This window comes from Plasmodium relictum (assembly GCF_900005765.1).
Source record: "Plasmodium relictum strain SGS1 genome assembly, chromosome: 14".
NCBI classification, from domain to species: Eukaryota; Apicomplexa; class Aconoidasida; order Haemosporida; family Plasmodiidae; genus Plasmodium; species Plasmodium relictum.
The window spans coordinates 2,283,392-2,304,721 of record NC_041692.1 but is presented as its reverse complement, the minus strand read 5'-3'; the positions used below and the strand labels follow the sequence as shown (position 1 = coordinate 2,304,721).

Sequence of the window (21,330 nt, the reverse complement as noted above, 5' to 3'; positions counted from 1 at the left end):
TAAAGAATATAGTGATTTTTCTAATTTATAATTTCTTTGCCTTTCTTTTTAAAGATTTGTATTTTTCCTTTAAGATTTTTATATCAACTTGTATAAACATTTTAAATTATATATCTTTTAAATCTGTATTTCTTCATAAAGTTTTATTATTTTTTTTTTTTTTTTTTTTGTTAATTAGTTTAATAAAAAAAATATTAATAAACTTTTCATTTTTAATATTTATAAAGAAAGCAATAAATTTCTTTTTAATTTTCGAATACGATATGGAACTAAACATTAATCAAATATATTAAGGAAGAAGGAAAAATAAAACAAATAAAAAAATAAATAATCAAAAAATCAAAAAAAAAAAAAGGTTATTATAATTTTTATAAAAAAAAATGCCTCCAAAAAAAGAGAACAAAAAATTAGAAAAAGAAAAACAAAAAATAGTAGAGGATAAAACATTCGGATTAAAAAATAAAAATAAAAGTAAAAGTGTTCAGAGGTATTAAGTAAAAGTATTAATATATATATATATTTTTATATATATGGGTGTCTTCTATAAATACTTATATAAATGTATATATATAAACAAATATATTTTTAGATATATAAAAGGAGTTCAACAACAAGTATTCCAACAAAAAAAAAAAAATTGTGATGAAAAAAGAAAAGAAGAAAAAGAAAAAGAAAAACTAAATCAACAAAAACTTTTATTAAATTCAATTTATCAAAGTAATAAACATAATATACACTTTATATATTTAAGAGTAAATAATAACATATTTTTACGTTTCCTTTTTTTATTTTGAAGAAACTGAGAAAGTTAAAAAAATAAATGAATCATCTACATATGATCCAAAAAAATCTAAAGAAGCACAAAAAATTGATATATATACAGACATTAGAGATGGCAAAAATGAGAAAGAAGATGATACAATAGACAAATGGGATATTCATAAATTAACTGAAGTTATAAATATTAGACATAAAAATATTAATAAAACTGATATCATATGCAAATATTTTTTAAGTGCTGTTGAAAACAAGGTAATATTAAGAATTAAGCAAATAAAAAAAAAAAAATTTATAAAATGAAATTAAAATATTATATTATTATATAATATTTTAGCAATATGGTTGGTTTTGGGTATGCCCTAATGGAGGAGATAACTGCAAGTATAAACATTGTCTACCTCAAGGTATAAAAAAAAAAAGGAAAATAAAGAAATGAATAAAGGAAGAAATATACAAATGAATATATAATTTTTTTTGCATATAATTAATAATTTTTTTCGTCAAAATGTGTAACTTCATAATTTTACTATTATTGATTATATTTATTCTTTTTATCCTAATTTTCTTAGGATACATATTAAAGAAACAAGAAACTCCCGAAAATGAAAAAGAAGAAAGACCCTTAGAAGATATTATTGAGGAGGAGGTATTAACTTATTATAAATGAATTATATATATAAATCTATCTTAAATTTATCCATAAATTATATATAATTTTTATTTTATTATTTTTTTTTTTAGAGAATGAAATATATAAACAATGGTACACCTGTTACTTTGGAATTGTTTAAAAAATGGATATCTGAAAGGACAGAGAAGAAAAAATTAAAAAAAGAAGAACAAAAAGAAAAAGATAAATCAGAAAAAAAAAATAAAAATACTATGTTATCTGGAAAAGAACTATTTTCTTATGACCCAACGTAATAAATTTTTTTTTTTTTTATTTATGAATAGATAATTTTCCTTTATCCTATATTAACACATATATATTTAAGTAAATTACTATTTTATGTTTAAATTCATTACATATTTTGTTTTATTTTTTTAGATTATTTGTTGATGATGATAATGCTGCAAATACTAATGAATATGATGATTTATTTTATGATGATGAAGAAGAAAAAAAAGAAAATATTGAAAAGAAAAATGATATAAATGGAGAAATTAAAGAAAATGAAAATGGTATAAATACTTTTATATGTTAAACAATTATATAATATGCAAGTATATATATATATATATATATATATATATATATATATATATATATATATATATATATATATATATATATTTATATTTTTATTTAATTTTTTATTTATTTATTTTTCTTTAAAGACAAAAGAGAAGATGAAGTACCTATAAATAGTGAACTCTTTATTAATGAATTGGTAATAATTTATACTTAAATAAAATATACTGAAATCTCAATAAATCTTAATTATATACATTATTTTATTTTTTTAATTTAAAAGTTAAATATATTTACGTAATTTCTTTAATAGATTGTTTTTTTCATTTTTATGTATTTTTTACAATTTAAAATAGGACGACCTAGATCAATTAGATTAAATGAGAATTTGAAAAGGAGAAAATTTTTTATTTTAAAATTTTATGAACGTTGTTTTAAAAAAATTGATACAATTTGATACAAATAAAATTGGTTTTTGATTCATTTAAAAATATTAAAAACAAATTTTTTTTAAAAGTAATTTTTTTTTTTTTTTAATTAAATACTGTAAAGAACATACCTTTTTTTATTTCATTTTAAAAAAGCTTGATAATTTATATGGATTTATATCATCCTATAAAAGTAAAATAAAAAATAAATATAATAAATATAATTGTAAATTTTTATTAATATTAAAAAAGAATTTCTTATATGAAAAAAAAAAAAACTTACATTTTTTTTTTGTTTTTTGTGTTTTTTTTTATCTGAATTACTGGATAATGTATCACTACTATGAGAATAAGAATGTCTATCTTTTTTTTTTTTCCTTTTTCTTTTTCTTTTCTTTTTTTCTGAGATGTTATCTTCTGAACTTTCCATGCTACTATCATCACTTTTTTTCTTATATTTTTTTTTATATTCCTTTTTCAACTTTTTAATATATCTTTTTTCTTGTTCTTTTATTTTTTCTTCTCTATTTTTATTTAATTCTTCTACGTATTTCGCATTTTCATATTCTTCTAGCATTCTATTTCCTTCTTGATTTTTAATTCTATCTTTTAAGTCATCCCATGTTGGTCTTGTCTCTCTATTTATCTTGTCTAATATTGTCGGTCTGTATATTAAAATAAAAGTTTTATATTTTAGAAGATTAGTCTTAATTCTAATAAGAAATTGGAAAAAATGAAATAAAATAAGAAAATAAAAAGTTAGAAAATATATATTTTACCCATTATATTTAATTCTTTGTATCGGGGCTATTAGCCCTTGAGGACGAAAACCTCTTTGTTTTGGCATAAATTTTTACAACAAAAAAAAGAAAAAAAAAATTAAGTGTTACAAATGCATGTGTATATTTTTGTTTTCCTTTTATTTTCTCTTGGAAATTTCACACACAATAATAAAAAAATAAAATGAAAAAATATATATAATGGAATATATTAAAGAAAAAAGGTGGAAGTATTAATACATTATATAATAAAATTATTTAAATACTTTTGTAAAGCCAAAATATGTGTTTTAAAGGTTAAATGGTGTAATTAAAAAAAAAAAAAAAACAAATAAATCAATAAAAAAACTATATTATTGGATTTTCCATAAAATTATTAAAATAAACATTTTCATTATTTAATTATCTTTACCTTGATATTTCATGCAAAATAATTTACTAAAGAATATTATATAAAAATAAAAGTATTTATATGTACTATTACATAAGACCTAATACATGTACACACAGATAGATAAAAAATAAAAAATTGTAACGGAAAAATTATTTTATGTAAAATTTAACTGCGTATTAAGGAAAAATGTCTTCAATGATATATGTTAAGTAAAATATTAATTAAATTATGAAGAGGATAGAGCAATAAGAACATATATCCCAATTTTTATTTTTTAACATAATTTTGAAAATTCGTAAGTTCACGTATATACTTAAATTAGTATGTGATTACATTTATCTATAAAATATATATATATCGATATAAAAAAAATTTTATTTATATAATAACATACAAAGGTGTAAACATATATATGTAGTATTATTTAATCAATATGATATTTTTTTGTAAATATTTTTTCTCCAAATTTGCTTTTTTAAAAAAGCAATAAAAATTTAATTCTTTCTTTTTCTCTCTTTTTAAGGAAAAAAAATGTTTAAGACATAAATTTACTAAAGAAATTAATTGCATGTTAATTTTCATTTAATATAAACAATAATATTTATTGTTTGCAACAATATTTTTCTTTCACTATAGTTTTCTTATTTTGGACTTTTTTTTTTTAATACTAATTAATATATATATTTAATCATTTTTTTCTCTTACCTTATATTTTTTATATATATTCAACATTTTTCTATATTCATTTAATTAAAATTAAATTAAATATAAAATCATAATTTAAAATATGAATTTATATTGAACTTTGCTTAAAAAAAAAAAATGTATTAAAAAAAATAAAAAAATATTTATTAATATAGGTAAATTAATTCTTTTTCGTTTATTTATATATATGTAATGCTTTGTATAAAATACTATTTCATAGTGAAGATAAAATTTTATATTGTTCTTGGCTTATATTTTTCTATTTAACATATTTCATTAATTCCATTTTTTTTTTGTTTAAAAAAAATCCTTATTGGATGAGTTTACCAATTTTTTTTTTTTTTTTTTTGTTTTATAAAAGATTTGCATTGGTTATTCCACGATACAGTGCATTTAATTATATTACTTATTTCTTTATTATATTCTAGTTTTTATATTTTTTTTATTTTTTTTTTTTATCTTTTATTTTTTATTTTTTATTTTTTTTTATGTTATTTTTCTTTATTTTATATAATTTTCCTTTTTTTTTTTTTTTTTTGTTTTTTTAAATAAATTCTTTTTATAATTATTTAAATAATTCAGTACTTTTTTCTTATTTGAATAAATTCGGTAATTTAACATTTTTTTTCTAATTTTTTTTTTTTTTGTAACATACTTCCTAATATTTAATAGTTAAATTTAAATTTAAATTTTCTGAAATGAATTCAAATGCCATAGAATTATTTAATAAGTTAAAGAGAGAGGATGAAAGTAATAATAAATGTTTTGATTGTGGTATTTCCAATCCTGATTGGGTATCAGTAAATCATGGAATATTTTTGTGTATTAACTGTTCAGGAGTTCACAGAAGTATGGGTGTGCACATAAGTGTTGTAAGAAGTATAAAAATGGATATATTTAGTGATGAACAATTAAAATATATGGATAAAGGAGGTAATAAAAAATTCCAGACTTATTTAGAAAATTATGGAATTAGCGATTTTATTCCAGAAAAAAAATATCGAACAAAAGCAGCTGAGCATTACAAAAAAATTCTTAGATCAATTGTTCATAATTTTGAGCCACCATCACCCTTATCATTAGATGAAGGAAAAGACATAATTAATTACGGTATAAGTGAAAATATAAATTATAATGAAAATAATAAAAATGATTATATCAATGAACAAAATAATTATATTCCATCAATAAATACATCAGATATCATAGAAAATGTTAGTTCTACTTTTTCTTCTTTATTTAATAAAGCATCAAATATGACAACAAATACAATAAACAATATAAACACAAATGAAATTATTGAATCAACTAAAGGTACACTAATTAATAGTGGTAATTGGTTTACTGAAAAAACTAAAAAAATTGCAGAAAATGTTAGTGATAATCCATGGTGGACTAAAAGTCAAAATAAATTAAAAGATGTTACACAAAATGCAAGTGGTTGGATTTCCAGCATCTCTTCAAGTGTTTCAAGGTCAAATAGCAATTTATTTTTTTCTAATAATAATTTCAATTCGAAAAATAATAATTTGAATATTAATGAAGAAATTATTAATACTAATAATGACAGTGCTAATTTTAATAATTCTAAGGCAAATAATGAATATATGAATTATAATACAAATGGTAAAGATAATTTTAATAGAAGTAATATAAGCAACAGTTTCAAGAAAAATCAGAGCAGGAATGAATTTTTTAATGATGCTGAAGGAACCAATTGGTTGTCTGATAGCTATAAAAAATAACCATAATTTATCAATACAAAACTTATATACAATTAAAATTATTATAATATATATATATATTATTCTAATATTTGATGCATTTATGTTTTTTTTTATGTATATATGCATCAGCTACTATTAAAAAAAAAAAAAAGATAATAATATCTTATATTTGGCAATAAAGAAATATTTCAGTATTGTGTATATAATAATTTTAAAAAAAAATTTATATACATATGCCGTACTAATGAAAAATAATAGATAATTTTATTAGACAGTTTCATCATTATAAAAAAAAAAGTGTTTTTTTTATCCTTATTTTTATGAATTTTTAATTTTTTTTTAATTTTTTTTAATTGATTATTATATTACTATTTTGTAGTTTTTTTTTTTTTTTTTTTTTTTCATACTTAGATAATATAAAATTTTCATATATATAGAAAAATTAATAAAATAAAGTATAAAATATATATAAATATATATTTCTAATAAGTAAATTCATTAATGCTAGAAGCATATATTAATTTTAATTTAAAATAGAGTTTTACAATACAGATATTTATTTTTTTTATTCTTCTTAGTTGCATGTGGTGTATGCGTATTTATTTACTACATGCTGTAATTTAGTATTTTTAAAATATAACTTTGCTTCATAAAAATATATCTTTGCTTATTTATTTTTTTAATTAAGTAAAATTCTATATGATGAACAATTTTCATATAAAAAAAGAAAATTTTATATTTAAAACTTTTTGAAAATTTGAGTATTTTAATCTATTTTATAAATAAATCCACATTTATATACATTTGCTTTATTAGTATTTTGTTTAAATTAAAAAAATAGAAAAAAAAAAAATATATATGAAATTTAAAATACACGAAATTTATAGTTCTTATTAAATTCATACATATTAAACATTATTTATGTCATTGTCATTTTGTACAAAATAGGCCTTTACATACTGTTAATGTAAAACATAACTATATATATATTTTACTAAAAATTCATATTATTTCTATTAAAAACTATGAATATATTTATTTAATATTTTTTTATATTTTATTCTTTTTTTAAAATATGATATATTTCTAAACAAAATTAAATTCTTGCTTTATTTTAATTTTTTTTTATCTTCTCATTAACTATAATTTGTCTTATAATAATAGATAATTAGAAATTTACTTATATCTATAAAAGAATACTATTTAATTTACGTATTTCCTTTTGCTCTACATAAAAAAATATTGTATTACTAATATTTTTTCATTATTCTTCATTAAAAGTTATTATAAAATTGTTTTTAAACAATAATTATATATTTAAGCGCATGATTTTTCTTTTAATTTTTTCGGGGGTATATATGAGGATCAATATATATCATTATTCTTAATTCTTCAGATAACGATTATTGGCATATTTTGGAAATATCTTTATAAAATGCAAGAAATAAAAGAATTAATTATGAATAGAGGAAAACCGAAAAAGTGAAAGAAAAGAGAAAAAAAAACAAAAAGGAAATCACGAAGTCATTATAAAAAAGGCGTTTATGAAAAAAAAAAAAAAAATAGAGATATAAAAAGAAATAATAATACGGTAAGTAAGCATACAGAGAACAGAAAAAATTTGCAAAAAAGGTAAGAACTTTTCATTAGTCAGAATTTTACTGAATAATAACATTTTGGCTTCTGATAAATGAAGGATGCTATTAAACTTTTATAAAATAACAGTAAAATATATGGAAAATAAAAGGTTAACTATGCATGCTAGATATTTTAGAAAATATGTTAAATAAACCTTTAAAAAAAATATATGTAACTTTTTTTCTTTTTTTTCAGTCGTATCATAGTTTTTGTTAATTTTACTTTATTTATTATTAATTTTTTTTTTCTTTTGAACAAAGGAAGCTTTAATTTTATGGAATTATGAGAATTTTAGAAAATATTTTTTTTTTTAAGGAAAATTATTTATTGTTACAAGAAAACTATTTCACATATGATCAAAGATTTCTGTAAATTGAATTCTTAAGCCTTAATAAAAATAAAATTTTTAGTTGAACTTTTTAAATATCTTATAAATCAGCTAGTATATTAAGATAAATAAATTATTAAGACATTTTATTTAAATGATTATAAAGTAGGATGAATTAATTAGCTTATTTCATACTTTATAATTTAATTATAAAAAAAATTGCTTATTTCATATAAAAAGTATTTTTTTTATTAAATAAAATTGAGACCACTTTGTATGCTCTTTATTAATATATTGGTTCATGACTAAGGTCTAATAACAGGTAATGAATAAATTACTGCTACATTTTTTGTAAATATTATTTTTTTTTCAACATATGTATCATTTATTTTAAATCCTCGTATGAACTTAATATTATAAAAGGCATATGAGGCCTAATAAGAGCAGAAATAACAAATTTTATTAACTACGTAATAAATATCATTTGAATCAAACTGTTTATTATCCATAATTAAAATTATATACAAATATGGTTATTTATTATATTAAAAATAAATATTTATATGAAACATAATACTTGAGTTAGTTACAAATACAATGAATCTTATTGTATCAAAATAAAATTTTTTTTTTTTGAATTCACTAAAAGTATATGAATAGTAAAAAAATAAATATTGTTATGCTAAAGGAAAAACATGAAAGCTGTAAAAGCTATTTAAGTTTGCAGATGAAAATCATAATTCTCTATATTAACTCGTAAAATTCCAGAATAATGTGGTGTTTAGTATTTCCTTTTATAGTATGCATTAACTTCATTTAAAAAAAAACTAAAGTGCTATGTTATGTGTTAATATTAAGTTAGTTTTAACTACTAATTTTTTTATTGATAATTATTCTTCATTTTTATTTATTTTTAATATATTATACATATTCTATTTTTATATATTATATATAAATTTGAAATATTTTAATTTTATTTTGTTTAAAAATATATATTTTTAAAATATTCAATTAGAATATTGCTTAAGAGGAATGACAAGTAAAATCATTAAAAAAATTGAATCTATACAAATTTTTAAAAATATGTCTTACCTAAAAAAAAAAAAAGTAAATATAAATAAAGTAGGATTTAATAGTAAATTTTGAAAGAGAATATTTTATTTTTCAAAATACAGAAAATCTACATATTATATCCTTTTTCTTAGCATGCATTCTTTTGTATAATTAAATTCTCAAAACTTATATTTTCTATTTTACGATCGTTACTTTATTATAAATCTTTTTTTTTAAAGAATATATATTTTTTTAAATAAAACATAAGTATTATCCTTTTCATATTATGTATTAGCACTTTATTACTTGAATTTTTGTTTATTAAAATACTTCTTTTTTTATGATAATATACTAATGATTAAGGTGCTTGTATGTTGTCAGATATTAAATATTTATATTGATTTGTACATTAAATTATTAATTGGATATTCATACTCTGTTTCAGTATACTGAATAGTCAAATTAATAAAGAATATGTATAATTATCCTTACTTTTTTTATTTTTCATAAAATTGCACACTATATTTATTACATTACTGTTTTATTAATTATGTCTTTAATGACTTTTATATGAGTATTGAATAATAAATCAATAAAGAGTATTTGTAATGATCTCTACTAATTTTTTTTTTATCGTAGAAAATACTTATTTTAAACTACGTAATTTTATCATAATTACAGTATATAACATGAAATAATTAGTTTATTTTATATGATTTTGCAATTTTTTAAATAAATTATTTTTATTTAATATTTTATTAATATCTAGCACACTAATTTATAAGATGTTTAAATAAATTTTATAAAATTTTAAAAATTTTTATTAAAGACCAAGTATTCAATTAATAAAAATATTTGAATACTTACGAAATAATCTTTTATAACCATAAGTGATTTTTTTATCAAGATTACTTAAAAAGTTTACCAAAAAAAAAAAATAAAATAAAATTTTTTTTTTAAACTAGCTATTTAAGATATTTTCTAAAGTGTCAAGCATGCATAGCTAACTTACTATTTTATTTATAATTTAATAACTATTGTTTTATGAAAGGATAACAATAAACTAAATTAAGCAACTATATTAGATGAAATAAAGTTATTTCTTTAAAAAGTAAAAAGTCCTTTTATATAAAATATATTTATTTAATATTTTATATATTATTAACATACAAACTAATTTCTTGTACTAATTCATATAGTTTAATAAAAATCCCCATATATTTACATTATAATTGTTCTCAGATAAAAATTGTTATCTTTTACTCAGCAGTGTATTTCTTCATTAAAAAGAAAAAACATATCCTAATATTGCAAAAAAAATGAAAAAAAAAAATTATTTTTTTTTTTTTTTTGTACATATAGTGTACGTATTGTAGTGTGCGTGATTTAGTTAATTTAATGCGATTAATTTAGTGAAATCAATTTAGAGTATTTAATTTATTGAATTTAATTTAATTGATTTAATTTAATGAACTCAATTTATTGAATTTGAGTTCAATTTAGGGAATTTAATTGAGTTCAATTTAGTGAATTTAATTGAATTTAATTTAGAGAACTCAATTTAATGCATTTAATTTAATGATTTTAATTTATTGTACATGTTTCTTCAAATATCTTTTGTTTACAACTTTTAGTTGTATTTTATTTTACTTTATCCTAATGAAAGTTCGAAAAAGGAAGATGATACTCTTTATTGACCACACATCTGTGATTATTTTAAGAAAATGATTAGAAAAAACAAAAAGTGAAAGTCAAATTATATTACTAATTATCTATTAAAAACTATGATATGCTATTTTATAAACCTAAGTTATTTCATTATTACGATACCATTTGCGAGAAAAAAATTGCATTTATCTTTTTTATCGAATTATCATAAGCCCACTATATCGCGTACGTTGTAAAAATGGTTTCATTAATATTATTAAATATTGTAATAATTTCTTTTCTCAGAAACTTATAGGACCTTTTACTTATTTTTAATTAAATTTTACTTTGTAACTATTTTTTAAATTTAAAAAAATATATATACTCGTTATGCTATAAATTTTCAAATATAAGAATAGTTGAAAAAAAAATTAATGATTTCCTCAAAAATTAAAATTTTATTAGAACATAGAAAAGATATTTTAAAAAAATATAACATTAAGTATATTATCTATATAAGAAAATGTCTTAATAAAGCAATAATCTATAGTAATCTTAAGTAAAAGAAGTGAAAATTTTTTATAAGATTAAGAAATTAGCAGATATTAAAAATCAGGTATTTATTAAAGAAAAAAATTAAGAAACGAATGAAAACATTGGAAATTTAAACAGTAATTAAAAAAACTTTATTATAAAAAAAAAATATATAATAAAATGCTCATTTTATTTTTATGAATCTAAACCAATTTTTGGTAATACAAGAATTGTTTTACCTTACACTTTTTAAACAACTTCCCTTCTATAAATTTTTTAACAAAAAAACATATTCTTGTTTTCATAAGTTTGTAAACAGATAGCTGTTGCAAAAAAAAAAATAGCCAAAATAATGAAAAAAAAAAAAAAAATAATCAAATAACTAAATAATCAAATAACCAAATAACCAAATAATCAAATAACCAAATAATCAAATAACCAAATAACAAAAATAGAAATAAGTAAAAAAAAAAATAAAAAAAAGAGATCAAAATAAGAATAAATTAAAAACATTATTCTTTCTTTTAAAATAAAAAGTATTTAGAATTGTTATACTTAAATTATAGTATAATTGCTCCTTAAAAATAATAATATTTCTTCTTTTTATATAAATTTTTCTTCCAAAATGAAAGAAAAATACAATTTTTTTTTTTATGTTCCATTTATTTTCTTTTTTCTATTATGGAATACTCTATATGTAAATGGGCAAATGCAAGATCCAGGAAGGGTAAGAAAACTTGCACAACTCTTCGAAAATAATGGAAGTTTACCTACTTCTTATGATGATTCAAATATAAACTATTCTAACGAGAGACACCATCAAAATAGAGAACGTTCATTAAATAGAGAACAAAATTTTCAAAATAAATGGTCATCATCAAATGTTGATGTTGCTAGTAACACTTTTAGTAGATATGAACCAAATAGAATGGAACAATATGAAAGTAGTCATGGAAGAAGTGAAGGAAATATACCATCAGTATATATTAATGAAGCATATGGTATAAATCCAAATATACCTCAAAATAATGAAAATATAACCTATAAAAAAAAGGTTCCGTATTTAGGTAAATCATTTGAGGATTTTCAAAAAAATTTAGGACTCAGCATGAGTAATTTTAGTGATTACGAGTTTGATGAAGATGATGATATGAATAGAATTTCAATGGCTAATAAAGATATATACAGAAATGCTCCATTTGTAGGAAACAATGAACATAATTCAAATATGAATCCAAGAAATCCCGAAGAAGGTTCCCGAAGTTCAAATATATACAATGAACCATACAACAGACATGAATCAACTTATTCACCTAATGAACCTTCATATGAACATGAAGAGCAAGCACATTCTTCAAAACATTCTGAATCTCTATATGGTCCAAGAGGCAGATCTTCAAATCATAGAAATGAGAATATATATGAAGAACCACATAATTCATCTAGTTCTGATGATAATATTTATGATGAGGTAGTTCTTAAAAGACCCCAAGATAATTTTAAAGATAAATCTGTTGTAATTGTTAAATCAGAATATGATATTCCTGCTGATATTAGTACCAGTCCATATAATGAAAATTCAAGTGCAAATAATGAAAGGAATAGTTACAGAGAAAGACAACCTTCAATTTCTTCCAGTGATTTGGATTCATCGAATCATCAAGGGCATAATGAATATAATGAAAATCCAAGAAATAATGATCAATATAGGGACTATTCAGAGGATGGACGAAGTAAAAAAGGCTTTTTTAATTTTTTTAGAAGAAATAAAAAAGACAATTCTAGGGAAGGCATGAACAAATATGAAGATATTTCTAGGAAAATGCATGGTAAACCAAGTAGAAGATATGCAAAAGAAACTAATTTACTTGAATTACGAATGTTTAATGAATATCAAAACAGTCTTTTTTTAAATAGAATTCCTGTTGTTTCTCATAGTCGTATAAAAAAAATGTTTAAAAAAAGCAGTCATGTGTCAGTTATGCGTGAATTAGAATTAATTACAGGACAATGCTTAGCAAAAAGTATGAGTACGCTAACTAATGATATTATGATGACACATTTATGCTTTAGAAATTTAGAAATGTTAAAAAATTATAAAGAGGTAATTGTAAATAAAAAGGTTGTTCATAAATTCAGCAATAAGTTTTACATAGATATAAGCCCGATGATTTATGAAGCAGATAGAACCTTATATCCTATTGTAAATTTATTGCCTAATATTTACGCTTTAAATATGACTGAATTTATTTTAACAAGCCCAAACTTAAGCATAAAATTTAAACAAGAACTTAAAAAAGGAAAAGAAAAATACCTCATAAATGAAGTAGATATTATTTTACTACTTTCGAATTCATATTTTAAAGTAATAAATAAAAACTTGGTTAATCATATATTTAAATTTATTGAAACTAACAGTGAAGTTCATCTTATCCATTATTACCTTGGAGTTTTGATGTCATTTGCCCCATTTATTAAGCCAGCAATTAAAATATATTTTGATAATTATTCTATATTGAATAGTGAATTAATAAGAAACCATGTTAAAAATATCATCAAGGAATTATTAAAAATAGCTAACAAATGGATGGGAGCATTTCAAGGAAGGTATACAGAACAAAATTTTAGTACGAATGCTAAAGTACTACAAGTTCTTTTAAATTTTTCTAATAAAAGGAAAATATATAAAAATGAAAATTTCAAATCTCTGGAAAATATTTTATATCAAGAAAAAATACTCAAAGATAGTATAAGAGAATATAATGAGAGAAACGCAATTGTAAATAGATATATTATGATGTATGTGAGAAATATATATGATATCTTTGTAGCTAATAGAATGAGATGAATATCTTTTTAAAAAAAGAGTAACATATATATGTGTATATGCATTTCTTTATTTAAACCTTTACAATATTTGTATTCACTTAAATTTTTTAAAAATTTTTTTTTAATAAATTAATATCCATTGATACTTTTGGTGTTTATATTTATATATAAACTAAAAAATTAAATACTATGGATATAAGTTCTATCTTTTCATTTTTTATTTTTTAAAAACAAAATATTATAAATTAAGAATTTACTTACTAAATGTGTTATATAAAATATATTTTTTTTTAATGTAACTTTTAAAAAGTAAAAACAATCAATAATTTTCCTTTTTATAACAATTCTTCTATAGCGTCAACTGGCAATTTATCTAACATAAACTAAAATAAAAAAAAAAAAATATATATATATATATATATAGATGGCTAAATTGAATAAAAATTTATATATTCAGAAGATAAAAATTATTTTTTTAAATAATTTCAGTTACATACAATTAGTTCTTCATAGGGAATTTTTTTTAAAATTTCTTCATTTAAATTTTCTTTAAAATATTTCTTGTTCTTTATAATAACATGAATAATTTTCTTTATATAGTCTTTATTTTCTTTCTCATTTGATTCGTCGTTGAGAGATCTCTTTGCTTTTTTTTGAAATGCCCTATTATTCAAAAGTTTCATTGCCTCTTTCAAATTTATTTTATCAGGTAATTCATTTTCGTTTTCATCATTTTGGTTTAATGCAATTAATGAATTTTTAAATGAATCTTTTTGTTTCTCCTTATTCATTTGATTTTCTAAATTTTCGATAAAAGATTCTTCACTACTGAAGAAAAAATTTTTTTTATCCATTTCTTTTACTCTCTTTATATATTTATTCATACTTATGTTACTATTATTCATAATATTGGTTGTAGAATTTTTGTTATTTTCATCATTCTTTCCAATGTTTTCATAAGAATCGTATTTAGAATCATAGCGATAAACATAGTTTAACATAAAATCCTTAAAATCATTCCATAATATAATTAAGTTTTTTTTATTTATATTATCAACATTATGCAAATTTTGTTTTAATAATAAATCTTTATTAAAATTTAAAATTTTTCTTTTAATGGAATCATCAGGTTCCCACAAGCGAAAATTTTCCATAGCCTTATGTAACAAATATTTCAATTCATTTATCTTCAAAGTGTCTAATAATTTTTTATCTATACTTTTTTTATTTAAAAATTTTCTGTTAGATAATATTAATGTTTTAATATCTTCAATTGATAAATAGAAATCAAATAAATAATATCTAATAATTGGAAAATTATCAAAATCAACATTGTTTTTTTCGCAAATATATATTTGTATTAGGCGATTTCTTAAACTATCTATTGATATTTCTATTGGTAACAAATAATTCCTTTTGTAAATTTCTTTTTTTAATTCTTCCAATGATAATTCAGAAAAATTGGAGAAATCAAGAGAATCATTATTGTAGTTTATAATATAATTTAAATTATTTTTACTTTCATTCAACTCCTTATTACTCAACAAATGCTTCATTTCTCCTCTTTCTACTTCTTTTCCTTCTTCTTCTCCTACTTTACTTCTTTTTTCTTTTTCTTCTCTTCCTGATTTTTCTTCATTTTCTAAATTTTCTGCACACACTAAATATGAATTTTTGTAATCCATATTTTCATATTTAATTTCATTTTCATTTAATTTTATGTTTTCTTCAATGATATTTAATTTCTTACATTTTTCATTTATATTATTTTCTTTTATATCATTTGAATAAAAATCATTTATATCAGTATTAAATCCAAATATTCTTGAATAAAATGATGATTCTTCTTTTCTAATATCATTTTTCCATTTTTCTCTATTGTGTATTCTTTCAAAACATCCCATATTTGTATTTTCATTTTCATTCATAATACTATTACTTTTATGTTCATCGTTTACATTTTTTGAAACTTTTAATATTTTCTTTTTTTTGTCTTCTCTTTCTTTTTTTTGTCTACTACTGTCAATATGATTTGCTGATATATTTCTTTCTGTATGACTGCTATAAATATTCTTTAAAATGCTGTTCATTTCATCATTATATTTTTCAGTTAAATTTTTTTTTATTTCTTTATTTATTAATCCTTCTTTATCGTTTGTATTTTTATCAGTATTTGTTCTGTTAATATCTTCTTGATTTTCTTCACTTTCTTGATTTCCTTCACTTTCTTTATTTTCTTCATTTTTTCCTTTTTTTGAATTTTCTTCATCCTCATTAATTAAATAAAATGGAAATATATCATCAATATTTTCGTATTCATCATAACTTGTATTTGAATTTTTTTTTTTTTTTTTTATTTTTTTTACATTTAATTTAAATTTTTTTTTCTTACCAATTATTTGTTCCTTAATTTCGTTTTTTCCCTTATTTAAACTTCTTAGTTTGTTATTTTTCTTTTGTTTTTTTGATTTATTATCAGTATAATTATTTTCATGATTTAAATTATTCATCAAATAAATTTTGCTTATTCTATTTTTAGAATCTCTTTTATATTTTTTATTTTTTTCTTGTATTAATTTCTCTTTTGTTCTACTATTAAAATTTTGATCATAAATAGAGCCTTCCTCATAATCTACATATCTGCAATTGTCATTCATGAATTCCTTTTCATTATTTATTTCAGTTGGTTTCAAAACTTGCTCATTTACATTTTTAATTTTCTCATCAGATACTTTTTCGTTTATGCACATATTTTCACTTGTATTTTTATCATTATTTTCTTTTATTTTGTGTATTTCTGTTTGTAATTTTTCCATACAACTGTCAGAATTTAGAAGTAATTTACTATAATTTTCAGCAGAAGCATTTGTTTTTGATTCATTATTGTTGCTATCAATTATTCTGTTAATATAACCTCTTTTTAATTTCAATTTTTGAAGCCATTCAATTTTTTCTTCTGTTATAGATGAATCTAAGGTTAAATTAAAAAAAATTAAATTATTTTTGTTTGGATCATCTGATCTGTTAAAGTCTTCATTTTTTTTAATAATTTTATCAACATACACAATTATGTTCATATTTTTTTGCAAAATTAATTCTTTTTTTTCTTGTTCACATAATGGATCAAAAGGTAAACCAACATTTATAGTTAATTTATTTTTATGCAATAATGCTAAAATCTTTATAAATTTGTTATTTTTATTTTTTATATAAACATCACAATCAATAAAAACACCGTAAGTGTGCACTGATGTGATTCTTCCTTTTAACTTCTTACCAGTATATATATTTTTTAAGAGAATACCATTCTTATTAACTTTTTCTCTTAATTCCTCTGTATCCTCGTCTTTATCATAGTTATTGTAAGAAGTAATAATATTCTTCTCATGAAAATCATAATTATTAGAAACAATTATATTTTTTATAGGAACGTAATTTTTATATGAAGGAGGATTTTTATAACCTATATTAAAATATTCTTCATAATGCTCTTCATTGATGTTAAATAGCTGTATATATCTATGCAATAAAAATTTATAATTTTTATTTTTTAAGGCTAAGTATTTTTGTTCTTTATTTAAAAATCTTACAAATACGTCTCCAAAAAAATTTCCTTTTTTATCTTTAATGTATATAATATATTTATCTATTATTTCATAAGGTTTAAAAAAATTTTTAATGTGAGAATTATCTATATTAAAAGGAACCCCCTTGCATAATATTAAACAGTTATATGTTTCTTCTGATTTTTCTACTGGTAGAGGCAAAATATTTTGACTAACCCAATCATCATTTGTATTAATTCTTCCCAGTGATTTTATTTCTTCATTTATATTTTCCTTCTTAATATCTTCAATTAAGGATTTGTGTATGTCTTTTTTTTTAAAGAATTTTTTCTTTTTTTCTTTTTCTATTTTTTCATTAAATTTTATTCTTTTCTTAATATCTTCTATAGTATTTCTTTTAACCGGGCTAAATGAATATCTTTTCTTACTCTTTAAGATGTTATTTTCTATTATATCTGTTTTTGATTCATTTGTCTCCTTATAAATATTCAATAATATTTTATTACAATGTTTTAAATTTCCATGTATTTTAAATGAATTTATAATTTTATTAGGAAAATAAAAAAACACCAATATTATAAGATTGCAGAGTATTCTCATATATATTTATTTTAATTTAAAAAAAAAAAATTCTTATAAGGAGGAATATAATTAATAGATTCACATTTTTAATTAAGAATAAAGGGAAAAATTTTTTTTTTTAAAATTATATGAAATGAAAAAAAATCATTTTGAATTATTTTTTTTTAAAAAGGTATATTATTTTTTATAAAAATTATTTTATATAATTATTTTTCATAATTTTGCTTCTTTGTAATAAATTTTTTTTTGATAAGTTTATCTTTAAATAAAAAAAAATATATATTAAAACATAAAAAAAAAAAATTTACTATTGTTTCCTTTTTAAGTGTACTTTAGATATATATAAATATGTGTAATAACTAAAAAATGTTAATATTTAAGTAAAAAAAAATTTTATTAATTAAATTTATTTTTGAAATATATGGACGATAAAATTATAATTTATAAAATGCTCATATGCACGATATATTATATCTTAAGTTTATAATATTTCAAGTTTTATAATTATTTATTATAATATAATTCACCATAAAGCATCATCTTAATTATTTATAAAATGAAGCTGCATTTTATTTTATTTCTTTCTTCAATAAAAGAAAAAGATAACTTAAAAGCTCTAAGGCATTATCTGACAATAAAACTTCAAGATTTTAAAGAAAATTCTTTTTTTTTTAACTTAAATTCATAAGATAACAATATTAAGTAAAAATCGTATAATTTCTATAAAATAAATTTTTTTTTATTAACATTCAACACTACATCATAATGTTATAATAAAAAATTTATTCAAAACTACTTAAGCCAAAGAATTTCATTAATAATTTCCATAAGTACAAAATACTTCAATATACATAAACCATTATAATATAAAACTAAAGATTTCTTCATTTACTGAAAAATATAAAAATTAATCCTTAGTGATTTTTATTTAGAATAAAAAAAAAAAAAAGAAACCTTATTAATGAAGCTTTTTTCAAACAGAATTATAAAATATTAGTACAAAGTAAGAACTTATAATTAATATTTCTATTAATAATATCACAATTTCAAACTATCGATTCATTAACAAGGCCAATAATTCGACCTATTTAGGTAACGTAAATTTGTATTTTTTATAATAAGCGTAAAATGAGAGTAAGTATAAAAAGTTTCAATTATAAAAAATTAAATAAAAAAAAAATATACCAAAAGGCCACTATACAATTTTTTTCTTTGTTTTAATTTTCGTATTTTTTTTTTTTTATAAAAGTAATTAATATGTACATAGAAAAATGGTAAGTTCAGCGGACGGCATGCTCAGGCTTTTAGCAAAAAAATAATATTATTTAATTGCTAAAAAAATATCAGACTTTTCGGAATTTTTACAATTTCAAAAGAAATTGAAAAATTCGAAATATATTCATTGTAGAGCTGCGTCATTTCATCATCACTTTTGATAATCTGTTGTATTATAATAATAAAACATCACAAATACTATAGCAATGATCTTGACTAAGTATTCGTCGACATAAGTATTATGAAAAAATTAATTTACTATGTATATTTTTGAACACTGTTATTGTACCACTTAGAAAAATAAAAAACAGAACCTCAAAAAAATCTTATAAAACATCTCATATAAATGAAATTTTTATATTTTTACTCTTTTTAATAAAAGCTTAATTCAAAAATAATTAAAAAATTTTATAATTATCAATAAATTCATTAATTTTTACTTAATCCTTCTTTTTTTCTCATTTAGCAAAAACATGTAAGAAATATTTTTTTATTTTTTGTAATTTATCATATTTGTTTCATCAACATTACTTAATTTTTATTTTCTTTATAAATAATTTTTTTTCATAAAGAATATATATATATATATATATATATATATATATATATATATATATATATATATATGTTGCATTTTCACTATATTTTATGATAATTAAGGTATCTTTTTTTTTTTTTGGAAATTGAGTCAAAATATATATAAACTGATTTTTTTAGGAAAAATTTTAAAATAATTTATGGGAAAAAAAATACATACTATTTTTATTATAAGTTGCCAAAAAAAATAGAAAAAATAGTATAAAAATTCTATTTAATATAAATACAATATGGAAAAAGAGATTTTAAAGAAATTACAAAGAATAAACTTGTTTTATAGTAAATTTTATACCTTGTTATATAGTAAAGCTTATATATACTCATTTTTTTTTTTTACATCTATTTAAATTTATAATAATTATATAATTCTTTCTATTTTAAGAAGTAATTTTTTACTACATAATATTTTTCTAAACTAATACTCGTTAAAATATTTCTTATTTAAATGGGGTTTAATCAAATAATATAAAAGAATACATATTGAAAATGTAATTCGTATATTTGAGGGAAAAAATATATTTTTTGGGTAATTTAAATTTTTTTAGTAATGTAAAATTACATAAATGATATTTAAAAAATTTTTTTTGTGTTCCGAAAATTTATAAACTAAAAGTTAAATATATAACATATGATGCATAAATCTCTACACAATTTTTCTACTTATTTTTTGATATAAAATGATTTATTTATTTTTTTATTTAGTGTTCATATGTTCATACAACATAATTTAAAAGAAAATAAAAATCTGAAATTTTAAACAATTTTTATTTTTCTTATTTTTCTTATTTAATCATTAAGTAAAAGAGAAATTAATTTGCATATGGTTCTAGTCTTTCCTATATCAGGTTTGTATAATTTTTGTTTATATATATATTATCTTTCGAAAATAAAAATAAAAAATTATTTTTTTTAAAATAATAAAAAAAAAAAATTTCGTATGTATAAAATACATATAAGATCTTATTAAATTTAAATCTGAGATATATTTTATTATAAAAAAGATAATTATTTTACAATTACATTTATAACATACTATTTATGAAAATCATTTATTTATTTTATGATTATTTTTAATATAAAGGCATAAATCATATATATTTCATCTAAATAAGCAATAATATTCATAAAAATAGATAATGCTTATAATATTAACATCAAAAAGAGAAAAAAAAAAATAGAAAAAATATATAATTAAAAGGATAATAAAATAGCTAAAATATTTCTTTATTTGTGTTAAAAAATAATAAAAAAAAAAATTTATATATATATATATATA

At 18.8% G+C, this 21,330-nt stretch overlaps 5 protein-coding genes and 1 non-coding gene across 6 annotated transcripts; 3 read left to right on the top strand and 3 right to left on the bottom strand.

Moving 5' to 3' along the window:
- Positions 1-380: 380 nt before the first annotated feature.
- Positions 381-2,352, top strand: PRELSG_1459900 (cytoplasmic translation machinery associated protein, putative; the record flags this gene model as incomplete). Its single annotated transcript, XM_028679697.1, has 9 exons — positions 381-487; positions 590-717; positions 797-1,032; positions 1,115-1,184; positions 1,350-1,426; positions 1,522-1,700; positions 1,829-1,962; positions 2,119-2,171; positions 2,329-2,352. The coding sequence occupies 9 exons, from the start codon at positions 381-383 to the stop codon at positions 2,350-2,352; spliced, it is 1,008 nt and encodes a 335-aa protein (XP_028535384.1).
- A 185-nt stretch (positions 2,353-2,537) lies between these two features.
- Positions 2,538-3,247, bottom strand: PRELSG_1459800 (conserved Plasmodium protein, unknown function; the record flags this gene model as incomplete). Its single annotated transcript, XM_028679696.1, has 3 exons — positions 2,538-2,585; positions 2,684-3,065; positions 3,180-3,247. The coding sequence occupies 3 exons, from the start codon at positions 3,245-3,247 to the stop codon at positions 2,538-2,540; spliced, it is 498 nt and encodes a 165-aa protein (XP_028535383.1).
- A 1,729-nt stretch (positions 3,248-4,976) lies between these two features.
- ARFGAP (ADP-ribosylation factor GTPase-activating protein, putative) lies at positions 4,977-6,023 on the top strand (the record flags this gene model as incomplete). Its single annotated transcript, XM_028679695.1, has 1 exon — positions 4,977-6,023. The coding sequence occupies one exon, from the start codon at positions 4,977-4,979 to the stop codon at positions 6,021-6,023; it is 1,047 nt and encodes a 348-aa protein (XP_028535382.1).
- Positions 6,024-11,914: 5,891 nt separating this feature from the next.
- Positions 11,915-14,053, top strand: PRELSG_1459600 (conserved Plasmodium protein, unknown function; the record flags this gene model as incomplete). The annotated part of the gene is made up of 1 exon (XM_028679694.1): positions 11,915-14,053. One exon carries the CDS (start codon positions 11,915-11,917, stop codon positions 14,051-14,053), a length of 2,139 nt encoding a protein of 712 aa, XP_028535381.1.
- A 316-nt stretch (positions 14,054-14,369) lies between these two features.
- PRELSG_1459500 (conserved Plasmodium protein, unknown function) lies at positions 14,370-18,200 on the bottom strand (the record flags this gene model as incomplete). The annotated part of the gene is made up of 2 exons (XM_028679693.1): positions 14,370-14,417; positions 14,532-18,200. The coding sequence occupies 2 exons, from the start codon at positions 18,198-18,200 to the stop codon at positions 14,370-14,372; spliced, it is 3,717 nt and encodes a 1,238-aa protein (XP_028535380.1).
- A 1,256-nt stretch (positions 18,201-19,456) lies between these two features.
- Positions 19,457-19,684, bottom strand: PRELSG_1459400. The gene has a single exon (XR_003699301.1). It is a non-coding gene; the product is annotated as an ACEA small nucleolar RNA U3 (small nucleolar RNA).
- Between the last annotated feature and the right edge of the window lie 1,646 nt (positions 19,685-21,330).